This window comes from Somniosus microcephalus, chromosome 23, assembly GCF_052327205.1.
Source record: "Somniosus microcephalus isolate GS21.2 chromosome 23, FLI_Smic_1.0, whole genome shotgun sequence".
Classification (NCBI taxonomy): Eukaryota; Metazoa; Chordata; class Chondrichthyes; order Squaliformes; family Somniosidae; genus Somniosus; species Somniosus microcephalus.
Genome location: NC_141009.1, coordinates 56601044 through 56615072, shown reverse-complemented (window position 1 = coordinate 56615072; position 14029 = coordinate 56601044). Strand labels below are relative to the sequence as shown.

Sequence of the window (14029 nt, the reverse complement as noted above, 5' to 3'; positions counted from 1 at the left end):
GAAAGTCATTGCAAGAATCCTCCTCAATCGCCTTCTCCCAGTGGCCAAAGAGCTCCTCCCAGAGTCGCAATGTGGATTCCGCCCACTAAGGGGCACAATGGACATGATCTTCACCGCACGTCAATTACAAGAGAAATGCAGGGAACAGCACCAACCGCTGTACATGGCCTTCTTTGATCTCACAAAGGCCTTCGACACTGTCAACCGTGAGGGATTATGGAGTGTCCTCCTCAAATTCGGCTGCCCTCAAAAGTTTGTCACCATCCTCCACAACGACATGCAAGCCGTGATCCTGACCAACGGTTCCACCACAGACCCAATTCACATAAGAACCGGGGTCAAGCAAGGCTGTGTCATCGCACCAATGCTCTTCTCAATCTTCCTTGCTGTAATGCTCCATCTCACCCTCAGTAAGCTCCGCACTGGAGTGGAGCTAATTTACAGAATAAACGGGAAACTGTTCAACCTCCGTCGCCTCCAGTCCAGATCCAAGGTCGTCCCATCCTCTGTCGTCGAATTACAGTATGCAGACGACGCTTGCGTCTGCGCTCACTCGGAGGTCGAACTCCAAACCATCGTCAACACCTTCACCGAAGCGTATGAGAGCATGGGCCTTACACTAAACATCTGTAAGACAAAGGACCTCTACCAACCTGCCCCCGCCACACAGTACTGCCCCCCAATTATCAAAATCCACGGCAAGGCCTTGGACAACGTGGACCACTTTCCATACCTCGGGAGCCTACTGTCAACAAGGGCAGACGTCAATGACAAAGTCCAACACCGCCTTCAGTGTGCCAGTGCAGCCTTCGGTCGCCTGAGGAAGAGAGTGTTTGAAGACCAGGGCCTCAAACCCGGCACTAAGCTCATGGTCTACAGAACAGCAGTGATACCTGCCCTGCTGTAAGCCTCAGAGACATGGACCATGTACACCAGGCCCCTCAAAGCACTGGAGAGGTACCACCAACGCTGCCTCCGCAAGATCCTGCAAATCCATTGGCAGGATAGGCACACCAACGTCAGTGTTCTTGCTCAGGCCAACATCCCCAGCATCGAAGCTTGGATCACACACAATCAGATCCGAAGGACGGGTCACATTGTCCACATGCCCGATACAAGACTCCCAAAACAAGCGCTCTACTCGGAGTTCCGGCACGGCAAGAGAGCCCCAGGTTGGCAGAGGAAATGCTTCAAGGACACCCTCACAGCCTCCTTGAAAAAGTGTAAAATCCCCACTGACACCTGGGAATCCCTGGCTCAAGACTGCACAAAGTGGAGGAGAAGCATCTGGGAAGGCGCCGAACACCTCGAGTCTCTTCGCCGGGAGCAAGCGGAAGCCAAGCGCAGGCAGCGCAAGGAGCGCACGTCAACCCAAGCACCCCACACACCCGCCCCTTCAACCACCGGCTGCCCCACCTGTGACAGAGACTGTAGGTCCCGCATTGGACTCATCAGTCACCTGAGAACTCATTTTTAATGCGGAAGCAAGTCATCCTCGGTTCCGAGGGACTGCCTAAGAAGAAGGAGAAGGGATACATGTCTTCATCACTGCAGTTTGTGGGATACCCGCATTTATCATTGCAGTTTTTGGAGGTGTGGGATACCCGCATTCATCACTGCAGTGAGTGGAGGTGTGGGATACACACATTCATCACTGTAGTGAGTGGAGGTGTGGGATACACGCATTCATCACTGCAGTGAGTGGAGGTGTGCAATACACGCATTCATCATTGCAGTGAGTGGAGGTGTGGGATACACACATTCATCACTGCAGTGAGTGGAGGTGTGGGATACACACATTCATCACTGCAGTGAGCGGAGGTGTGGGATACACACATTCATCATTGCAGTGAGTGGAGGTGTGGGATACACACATTCATCACTGCAGTGAGTGGAGGTGTGGGATACACGCATTCATCACTGCAGTGAGTGGAGGTGTGGGATACCCGCATTCATCACTGCAGTGAGTGGAGGTGTGGGATATGTATCGATTTGTATGTGGGTTCAATGACGACACATTCATGAAAGAGAATGACTTTTATCTAAAGTATGTTCAACTCAGTTAACAGCATTACAGGAGACACCATCTTAGAGATCCATCTAAAATGAAGCTAAAACTAAACTCAACTGCCTCTCTCACATGCCCTCTGCTGGTCAGGCATAAATAATCAAGCAGGCAAATATGCTGGTAAGGCATCATAATCAAACAGGCAAATAACATCACTATTTGCTGATATCATTACATCTCCCTTTCTTAAAACAAAAGTATTTTACTTTTATCTAACAACATGTTTTCTTTGTATTACTCTGCATTTTAACTGTAACACTTAATGAACTTACATTATCATTATCATTATCAAGGTTTTTTAACCTTGCTTTGTGTGTTCACATGAAATATGTAAATACACTAGAACTTGAAGAGAGAATAAGATAACATTACTTCCTTCTATAACAAGAGTCCTTAAACTTGCTCAATGAGTCTCTCAGGAGGCTTCACGCATCTTGAGGATTTTCTGATTGATTGTCTTTGAATCTGAGTTGTTGCCTCAGATGATGATTTCTCAGCTGTGTGATCAGGTTGTTCAACAGTATCAGTCTTTTGACCTGCTGTGTGATCAGGTTGTTCAACAGTATCAGTCTTTTGACCTGCTGTGTGATCAGGTTGTTCAACAGTATCAGTCTTTTGACCTGCTGTGGCTGGTCCCATGAGAAGATCCCGACGATTTCTTCTCAGAACAGCACCCTCATCTGTCTGAATGGTGTATGATCTTGGTTGAACTTCACTCAGGACAGTTCCCTTCTGAGTCCATATGTTTGTTTTGTCTTTGAACCTTACTTGGTCACCAGTGTGGAGTTCAGGTAGGTTTTGTGTTCCTCTGTCATAGTAGTACTTTTGCTTTTCTTTCTGTTGTTCTTTGAACTTCCTCACTTTCTCCCCCTCTTTTGTTTTCAGGAGGTTCTCCAGAATGGGTAGGTTTGACCTTAGCAGACGTCCCATAAGGAGTTGGGCTGGTGACATACCACACTCGAGCGGCATTGTGCGGTATACAAGCATGCTCTGGTAGAAGTCAGTTCCACTGTCTTTTGCCTTGTACATCAGTCTTTTCACTGTCTGGACCGATTTTTCCACTAGTCCATTGGACTGTGGAAAGTGAGGACTTGACGTTGTGTGGACAAAGTCCCACTCTTTGGCAAAGTGTCGGAAACTTGCATTGTAAAACTGGGGTCCGTTGTCTGTGAAGACCTCGCTTGCCACGCCATGTCTGGAGAATATGGCTTTCATACATGTTATCACAGCATCTGCAGTGGTGGTGTACAGTCTACCAACCTCTGGATACAGGGAGTAATAGTCTGTGGCTACAAGATAGTCCTTCCCTTGACATACGAATAGGTCAGCGCCTACCTTCTGGTAAGGTCTGTCTGGCGCTGGGTGTGGTTTTAGTGGTTCTACCGGATTGCTTGCTCGATATTTCAGGCATATTGTGCAGTTTGACACCTCATTTGTCACATCTTGGTTGATTCGTGGCCAGTACATCACCTCTCGTGCTCTTTTCTTACACTTTTCGATTCCCAGATGTCCTCCATGGATTCTTTTTAGCATCTCTTTTCTCAGACTCTTTGGGATTACTATTTTACTTCCTTTGTAGATGATGTCTTCGACCAGTGATAGTTCCGCCCTGCAGTTCCAGTACTCTGCCATGTCAGGTGAGCAGTCTTGCTTCATGTTGGGCCATCCATCCAAGATGCTTTTCCTCAGTCGTCTCATTGTTTCATCTTTGTTTGTCTCAGTCTTTATGAGCTCCATTTTTGCATCTGCTATGGGCAGTGCACTTGTGATCATGTCCACGTAGGCATTCACTTTTTCATCCATTTTGGTGTTTGCGGGCTCACTTGGGTCAACAGCTCTGGACAACGTGTCTGCTGTATACATCAGCTTATCCGGTGTGTATGCAACATTCAGTGTATAGCGTTGCAGCCTGATCATCATTCTTTGTATTCTAAGTGGACAGCTATTTAGTGGCTTTTGGAATAATGCAATCAAGGGCTTATGGTCAGTCTCTACACTGATTGCTTGTCCTGCCACAAACTGGTGAAATCTTTCACAGGCGTATGTGATGCTGAGCAGCTCCTTTTCTATTTGAGCATATCGCGTCTCCACGTCTGTCATTGAGCGCGATGCATATGCAATAGGTTGCCAGTAGTCATATTTTTGCAGAAGAACGGCACCGAGCCCACTCTGTGATGCATCTGATGATATCTTGATGGGTCTCGCTGGGTCATAAAACCTCAGAACTGGTTCCTCTGTGAGCAGTTTCTTTAGATCGCTCCATGACTTCTCATGCTCATGATTCCATTCCCATTCTATCTTCTTTTCAGTTAGTCGTCTCAGTGGCGCCATCTTTTCTGAGAGGTTGGATATGAATTTACCCATGTAGTTGATCATTCCATTAAACCTCTGCACGTCCTTTTTGCATTGTGGCTTTGGCATATTCTCAATGGCAGACACCTTTCTGGGATCTGGTCAGATGCCCTCACTGCTAAGGATATCTCCCACGAATGTCAGTTCTGTCACCCCGAGCTGGCATTTCTCTCTATTCAGCTTCAGGTTTGTTTTCCTTGTTGCTTCCAGCACTTTTTTCAGTCTCTCGTCATGCTCAGTTCTCGTGGTTCCCCATACTATGATGTCATCCATTGATGTATCAACTCCCTCCAGGTGCTCATGGATAGTTTTGTGATACACTTCAGGAGCTGAGGCAATGCCAAATGGTAACCTTAGGAATCTGTATCTGCAAAATGGACTGTTGAATGTGCACAGTCTTGAACTTGCCTCGTCCAGTTTCATCTGCCAAAATCCTGATGATGCATCTAACTTGCTGAAATACTTTGCATTTGCAAACTGTGACATGATTTCCTCACGTGTAGGAAGCTTGAAGTGCTCTCTCTTGCTCTGTTTAGATCTCTTGGATCCAGGCAAATTCTGAGCTTTCCATTCTTTTTGTCCACAACGACGAGGGAACTCACCCACTCAGTTGGCTCATCTATCTTCTGAATCATGTTCAGGCTTTCCATCCTGTCCAACTCTGCCTTCAGTTGCTTTTGAAGAGCAAACGGAACTTTTCTGCATGGATGTATGACCGTTGGCATACTTTTATCTACTCTGATCGTGTGTTCTCCTGGAAGGCAGCCTAGACCCTTAAATAGGTCATTGTACTCTTTCATGAGTTCATCATAGACTGTCTCTCCTTCGCTTTCCACAACGAGGACTCTCTTTACAAGGTTCAGTCTCTCACAGGCTTTTAAACCTAGTATGGCCTGCACATCCTTTGGCACCACGATGAGTGCTAGCGTGTGCTCTCTGTCCTTGTGTGTCACTTTGACAATGCATCTTCCTTTCACTGGTATATCAGTACCTGAGTATCCTGTCACTTTCACTTTTATTCCATGTATCTTTGGTCTGGGTCTAATTTTCTTAAAATCAGTCTCTGATATCACATTAACTTGTGCTCCAGTATCCAATTTAAATGGAATATGTATATCATTCACTTTTAGTGTCAACATCCAGTCTCTTTTTTCTTTTTTGTTTTCAGACACAACATCTACATAGAACTCCTCTATCTCGCTTTCACCTACTGTATGGACCTTGCTTTGTTGCGCTTGGTTCTTGCAGCAACGGGCATAATGGTTGTTTTTGTTGCAACTATTGCATGTTTTACCATATGCTGGACACTTTCTTGGTGTATGCTGTGTACCGCATCGACTACATGACTTTCGATTGCCCCTTTCATTTTTGTTTGCTGGCCACGCCTCTTTTTTCACATTGGCGCTCTTTTTGTTAAACGGTTTGCGTCCGTTCTTTCTCACTGCATCCACGTTGCAGCTACTGTCACTGAACAGCTCCTTTGCCTGCGACTTCACAGTCTCTGTGGCCCTACACAGTGCTATGGCTTTTCCCAGGTCTAGATTTTGCTCTCTTAGCAGTCTTTCCCTTAGACCATTATCTGGAATACCACACACCAGTCTGTCTTTTATCAGCGAGTCTGTCAGTCCCCCAAATTCACATGTTTTGCTTCGGTTTCTCAGTTCAGTCACATACTGATCAATAGTCTCTCCCATTTTCTGTACACATGTGAAAAATCTGTGCCTCTCAAATGTCACGTTACGTTTATGTATGCAGTAGGCCTCAAACTGTTCCATTATTTTATCCAGCTTCATTTTGTCTCCATCAGCAGCGAATGTGAAGTTATTATACACCTCCAGCGCTTCATCACCCACGACATGTAAGAACACTGACGCTTTCATTTTATCACTTTTCTCGTCAGCTCCGATTGCCGCTAAATACAACTCCAAACGTTGTTTGAACCTCCTCCAATTTTCAGCCACATTACCTGTCAACTGAAGCTTCGCCGGTGGGTGTAAACCTTCCATTTTTTCACTTCGTTAGCTATTCTCCAATGGTAAGTAACGATGTTCTCTTTTGGCTTGCTAATATGTGGAGAGCTGATTTAACTTCAGATTTTTCCTCTTCATCTCTTTCAATCCCGGTTCTGACACCATGTATTGATTTGTATGTGGGTTCAATGACGACACATTCATGAAAGAGAATGACTTTTTATCTAAAGTATGTTCAACTCAGTTAACAGCATTACAGGAGACACCATCTTAGAGATCCATCTAAAATGAAGCTAAAACTAAACTCAACTGCCTCTCTCACATGCCCTCTGCTGGTCAGGCATAAATAATCAAGCAGGCAAATATGCTGGTAAGGCATCATAATCAAACAGGCAAATACCATCACTATTTGCTGATATCATTACAGGATACACACATTCATCACTGCAGTTTGTAGAGGTGTGGGATACACACATTCATCACTGCAGTGAGTGGAGGTATGGGATACACGCATTCATCACTGCAGTGAGTGGAGGTGTGGGATACACGCATTCATCACTGCAGCGAGTGGAGGTGTGGGATACCCGCATTCATCACTGCAGTGAGTGGAGGTATGGGATGCATTTGGGCTTTTCCCCTTCTCTCTGACTCATTCCTACCTCTTTGTTTGTTTAAATTTCAAGATTTAAAAAATACATTTGAAATGTTATATGAATCTTTAGTCTGATTTATGTTTGAATTCTATTCCATCAGTGGCTGGTGACATTTCCCACAATCTCCTTCAGGCCTCACCTGCCTCCCAAGCTGCTCCCCATTGTACCGATGGACTGCGGGCTACCAGGACGGCCTTGACCACAGGGCTGTGAGCTGGCGGTTGTCCTCCATGACGTTGTGACTACATTCGATTCACCGACACGCTGGTCTGCACTCCACTGGGGGAGCTCCAGTATCGTCAGCGATGGCAGCTCACCTGCAAAATAAAAAGAGCAACTCCAGACAGATGAACAATCTCTGAGACAGGGTGCATTCAGGGTCCAGTCAATGCTCCAACTTCTTTTCATAGAATCATACATCACAGTAGGAGGCCTTTCAGCCCTTTGTGCTCTTTGAAAGTGCGATCCAATTAGTCTCACCCCCCCTGCTCTTTCCCCCTAGCCCTGCAAATTTTTCCTTTTCAAGTATTTATCCAATTCCATTTCGAATCTGCTTCCTCCGCTCTTTCAGGGAGTAGATTCCAGATCACAACAACTCGCTGCATTAAAAAAAAATTCCTCGTCTCCCCCTCTGTTTCTTTTGCCAATTCCCTTCAATTTGTGTCCTCTGGTTCCTGACTCTCCTGTCAGTGGAAACAGTTTCTCCCTGTCCACTCTGTCAAAACCCCTCACCTTTCAGTTTTAGAACATCTGGAAAACCAATTGCAATGGCATGAATGCACTGCTCGGACTGTCAGTCACCCCACAGCACCAACCTGCATTTATATAGCGCCTTTAACACAGTAACGTCCTGCGGCACTTCACAGGAAAGTAATCAGACAAAATTTGACACCGAGCCACATAAAGAGATACTAGGACAGTGAGGTAGGTTTAAAGGAGCGTCTTAAAGGAGAAGAGAGAGGTAGAGAGGAAGAGAGCTTTGGGGCGGGAATTCCAGAGCTTAGGGCCTCGGCAGCTGAAGGCAGGGCCGCCAATGGTGGAGCGATGAAAATCGGGGATGCGCAAGAGGCCAGAATGGGAGGTGCGCAGAGATCTCGGCGGGTTGTGTAGGGCTGGAGCAGGTTATACAGCAATGGTTCAATCCATGTTCTGCACAGTTAGCTGAGATGATGGCAGGTGTTGTATCCGTGTGTTAATGGAGACACGGAATGCAGGAGTTGGTTTAACAGGTGTTTACTGAACAAAGTCTGGAGGTGAACTAAAAGATACAAGACACTATACAGGCTTATATACCCGAGTGGTCACTACCGGTATTACAGTACACAGGGGCTCTTAAAGGTACATACACTACAATTCCTCCCCTTTTAGATAATTGGTACATAACATTTTAAGTAATCATTAATTAACATGTTTACAAGAACAATAATCTACACATTTGCTGCAGTTTATCAATTATAAGTCAGTCTCTCTGGAGGCCTCCTGACTCAGTCCGGATAACGCCTCGGTGGTGTAGTAGTTTTCGGTGGTGTAGTAGGTTCTTTTGGCAAGGTCGATTCGGCTTGAATGCCAGTGTCGGGTTCATCTGGTTCTAGCATCACCGGATCGGAGGTAGATACTATGGGTATCTCTGCTTCATCATCAGGTGTATAGAGTTGTGGTGTAGGTTGTCCCTTTTTGGATGACTCTATGATCTGGTCAGCATGGCGCCTTATTATGCTTTCTCCAATGTCCACGGTATACATCAGCGGTCCTAGTCGTGCGCAAATAGTTCCAGGCTGCCGTTTCTCGGTACGGTAGTCCCGGGCCAAAACTTGTTGACCTATCTGGAAGGTTCTAGTTGGCCTTTCATTCATGCCTTGAAATTGCCGGTTCTCTACGTCCCTTCTGATGTTTGGCTTGATCAAATCCAGCCGGCATCTTAGTCTTCTATTGAAAAACATCATGGCGGGAGTTTGGTTTGTAACCACGTGTTGCATTCCTGTACGCAAACAAGAAGTTATCTACCTTATGTTGTAGATTTATGTCTTCATTACCCATGGCCTTTATGGCCTTCTTGAAGGTCTGGACAAACCTTTCAGCTAATCCATTGGTGGCGGGATGGTATGGGGCGGACGTGTAGTGCTTAACCCCATTGTTTTTTAAGAACTTCCTGAATTCTTCGGACACAAATTGCGGTCCATTATCAGAACAGATCTGTTCAGGCAGCCCATTCCTGGCAAATATGGTCCTTAATACTGTGATGGTTTTTTCCGTGGTGGTGGAGGACATCTTTATTACCTCCGGCCACTTGGAGTGTGCATCAACCGCGATTAAGAACATTGAGTCCATAAATGGACCAGCAAAGTCGATATGTACCCTTTGCCATGGAGATGAGGGCCACTCCCATGGATGTAGAGGGGCTTGTGGTGGGGCGTTTTGGACCTTCTGGCATCCTAGACAGCTCTTGGTCATTTCTTCGATGTCTCCATCGATACCTGGCCACCACACAAACGCTCTGGCTAGGTTCTTCATTTTCACTCCACCCAGATGCCCCTCGTGAAGCTCCTTTAGCACTTTATCCTGGAGTTTGGGTGGAATCACCACTCTGGATCCACGCATCAAGGTTCCTCGGCACACTGACAGCTGTTCTCTTCTTTGCGAGAATGCTGGCAACAGTGGTTCGCCATGTGCTGGCCATCCCTTCACCGTTAAATCGTAGACTCGTGAGAGAGTCGGGTCATTTCTCGTTTCCTTTTCAATGGTAGAATTTGTTACTGGTAGACATTCCACTATGGTTGAGTGGAACATCTCCACTGGGTCCACTGTAGGTGCTTCTTCTACCGTTGGCAATGGTAGGCGCGATAAACCGTCAGCATTCCCATGCTGTTTTGATCCTTTGCATTCTATGTCATATTGGTGTGCCCATAGGAAAAGGGACCACCTCTGTAGCCTTTGCGCTGTCATAATGGGAACGCCCTTTTTAGGGTTGAATATGGAGACGAGGGGTTGATGGTCAGTCAACAAGGTAAATTTCTGTCCGTGTAGGTAATGGTTGAATTTCTTCACTCCCCATACCAGGCTGAGTGCTTCCCTGTTGATCTGGGCATAGTTATGCTCAGCTGAGTTCAATGAGCGTGACGCAAAAGCTATCGGCCGCTCCGAGCCATCGGGAATCTATGCGATAATACCGCTCCTATGCCGTAAGGGGATGCATCGCACGCCAGTCTGATTGGCAGTGATGGGTTGTAATGAGCCAACACTTCCTTGGACGTGATCAAGCCTTTGCATTTATGGAAGGCACGTTTACAGTCTTCACTCCATTTCCAAATTACTCCCGTTTGTAGCAGTGCGTTAAGAGGGTGCAGAACAGTTGACAAGTTCGGTAAAAATTTATGATAGTAATTTATCAATCCCAGGAACGACCTTAATTGTGAGACATTTTCAGGTGCTGGGGCTTTTATGACCGCTTCAATTTTTTCAGTTGACTTATGCAACCGTTCTTCATTAATTATATGGCCACAATATGATATTTGTTTCTGGAAAAATTCGCACTTGGGGCGATTTGCTCGTAGGCCCCGTTCTCTCAGCCTAGTGAGCACCTGCTCCAAATTGGCAAGGTGCTCGTTGTCGTTTTCTCCTGTTACAAGGATGTCGTCTATGTGGTGTATGTAACCTGTTCCACCTTAAGAGAACTTAAGCCTGTTCCACCTTAAGAGATGTACTACTTTCTCTGGCTGCTGTATACGTAATACCGGTGGTGACCACCGGTATATAAGCACTGTGTAGCAATATTGTATTTTAGTATAGTCCTGACCTCCAACCAGTAAAGACCTGTTGAACTTTAATCTTGTAGTCTGTGTTAGTAATTACAACTAGAACACACAGACTTAACAGTGGCGACGAGTCCGATTCTTACCCTGCGGCAGTTTATATCCACGGCGGCTTCGTCCACAGAACGGACGTCGAAGAGAGGCTTCCACCCTCATCACCCTGCTGGAAGACACGTCGCGCGGCAGACATCGAGAAACCAGAGTGCAGAAGACATCCTGAACTCGAAGCCTCCATCAGCGGCTGTCAACTATCTTCTTTCTACCTCGGTGGTGGGTAAGCCGGGCAGCGACGCGACCAGAAAGTCGGCCGTGTTGGCTGTACAGACGGGGAGGGAAGACGGAGGAATAAGGGCGGTGAGATCGATCGCGACCGGAGATAAGGGCCGGGCCGCATTCGGGCCGAAAGGCGCAGCGCGGGGACATCGATCGCGGCTGGTGATAAAGGCCGGGCCGCATTCGGGCTAAAAAGGCGCAGCGTCTGGGGCAACTGAAGGCGCGAGAGCCGCGGTGAAGCGGAGACAGCGTCGGGGGACAGGTGAAGACCGCCAAGCGTGGGAAAACCGCCATTTTGTAGGCGGAGGACGAAGACAAGAGCGGGAAGCCGCCATCTTGGATAAAAATAAAAATAAATTAAATTGCAACGATGCCTAAACATGGGAACATTAATACCCTTGATAGCGACATCGAAGATTGGGCCATGTATGTAGAACGCATACAAAATTATTGTAAAGCAAATAAAATCCCAGATGAAGAGAAAGCACTAACATTATTAAACTTAATGGGTGCAAAGACATACGGGCAATTGAAACACCTTTTATCACCAGATGAACCGGCGGATAAGACGTTCGAGGAGATTGTTACTGTCCTGAAAAATCATCTAAACCCCACGCCGCTGATGCTAGCGGAACGATTTAAATTTTACAGCAGAAGGCAACTGAAGGATGAAAGCAATGCTGAATATGTAATGGAATTGCGTAAGCTAGCAAAGTACTGTCAGTTTGGAACGAGACTGACAGAGGCGCTACGAGATAAATTTGTGTGTGGTTTATTAAAAGAAGATACACAAAAGCGACTGCTCGAGGAGAATGAGCTGACGCTTGAGAAAGCGGTCACTATGGCAGCAGCACACGAAGCCGCAGCGAGAGGCACAGCAGTAATGCAGCTACGGTCACCGGAACTCAGTACAAATAAATTGGGTTTGAGTACTGTAAAATGTTATCGTTGTGGAAAGACAACGCACGATCAGAACCAGTGTTGGTTTAAAAACCAAGAATGCAGAACGTGTGGCAGGCTTGGCCACATAGCTAAAGTATGCCGGTCAGGAAAGAAGACCAGCAACAAAAAGTCACCGCAAGGAAAATACATAAAGGTACACAAGGTGACAAAGAACAGTTCGACCGAACAGAAGTCAGATTCAGACGCTAGCAGTAATGAACTGGGTAGCTTAAGAGTACACAACGTTGGTAAGGATGCAGATCTCCAGACAATTTGGGTCACCCTTCAGATAGCAGGAGTCCAAGTAAAGATGGAATTGGACACTGGATCGGCATTGACGGTCATGAATAAGAAAGATTACAAAAGGTTATTCCAACATATTCCCCTACGGGATACGGAGATTATATTGAAAACATACACGGGGCAAAGAGTGTACCCCATCGGAAAGATAGAGGTAAAAGTGGTCCACAAGGGCGAAGAAAGCCAAGTAATGGACTTATATGTGCTACCTGAAGGAGGTCCACCACTACTGGGACGGGAGTGGATTAGGAAAATGAATATGGACTGGCACTCCTTGAAGGCACTAACGGTAGATTCCGGGGAAACAGATGTCAAACCTAAACGATTGTCCAAAATATTGGATGATGCTAAAGAGGTGTTCCAGCAGGGACTGGGAACACTGAGAGGAATTACGGCAAACATCAAGATTGATGAACATGCACACCCAAATTTTTTTAAAGCCAGACCGGTACCCTATGCAATACGACCTACTGTAGAAGCGGAACTGGAAGCGCTAGAACGTTCAGGTGTACTGTCTAAGGTAGATTGGAGTGAGTGGGCTACGCCCATTGTTCCCGTTATGAAACGTCCTTCGAGCAACAAGCCAGGAGAACCAGGGAAGGTTCGCATCTGTGGAGATTTCAAAATCACCGTTAATCCGGTGCTTCACATGGTGCAGTATCCGCTTCCGCGGATTGAGGATATTTTTGCTTCGTTGTCTGGCGGGAAACACTTCACCAAGATAGACCTGGCGCAGGCGTACTTGCAGATGGAGGTTGAAGAAGAGTCACGCCAATACCTCACGATCAACACGCATCGAGGTTTGTACCGGTACAATAGGCTGGTTTTTGGAGTGGCATCGGCTCCAGCAATTTGGCAGAGGGCCATGGAGCAGGTATTACAGGGAATTCCAGGCACACAATGTTACCTGGATGATATTCTGATTACAGGTGATGGTGATGAAGAGCACCTCGCAAACTTGGAACTGGTGCTCAACAGACTGAAAGAGTATGGACTTAGAGTTAATCGGCAGAAATGTGAGTTCTTCCAGAAGCGGATCTCGTACTGTGGTCATGTCATTGACCGGGAGGGGCTTCATAAGTCTCCTGACAAGATAGAGGCAGTTGTAAAGGCTCCCGCTCCGGATAATGTCTCTCAGTTGAGGTCGTTTCTAGGATTGATTAACTATTACCATAAATTTCTACTGAATCTATCCACGGTACTGCACCCGCTAAACGCTCTTTTACAGAAGGGGGTACCATGGGAATGGAGCGAAAACTGTAAGAAGGCATTTCGCAAGAGCAAAGAATTGATCACCTCAGAGGAAGTGTTGGCTCACTTCAACCCGACACTGCCTATTCGGTTGGCTTGTGATGCTTCTCCATATGGTATTGGGGCAGTACTCTCACACAAGTTGTCAAATGGCACGGAAAGGCCAGTCGCGTTTGCATCCAGATCATTGACCTCCGCTGAGTGCAACTATGCGCAGATCGATAGGGAGGCTCTCAGCCTTGTATGGGGAGTGAAGAAGTTTAATCATTACCTGCAGGGCCAAAAATTCACACTTCTGACAGACCATCAGCCGTTGGTATCCATTTTTAACCCTAAGAAGGGTGTTTCAGTGATGACAGCACAGCGTCTCCAGAGATGGTCCCTTTTCCTAGGGGCACATCAATATCAAAT

The 14029-nt window shown here is 46.5% G+C and overlaps 1 protein-coding gene across 2 annotated transcripts in view; it reads right to left on the bottom strand.

The window, feature by feature from the left end:
- Positions 1-14029, bottom strand: part of LOC147101865 (uncharacterized) — a 110297-nt gene that overhangs the window by 46644 nt on the left and 49624 nt on the right. For both annotated transcript variants that reach the window (XM_085965874.1, XM_085965875.1), the window contains exon 3: positions 7183-7360. In XM_085965874.1, coding sequence (XP_085822000.1) covers positions 7183-7360 — 178 coding nt within the window. The remainder of the gene's footprint in view (positions 1-7182; positions 7361-14029) is intronic.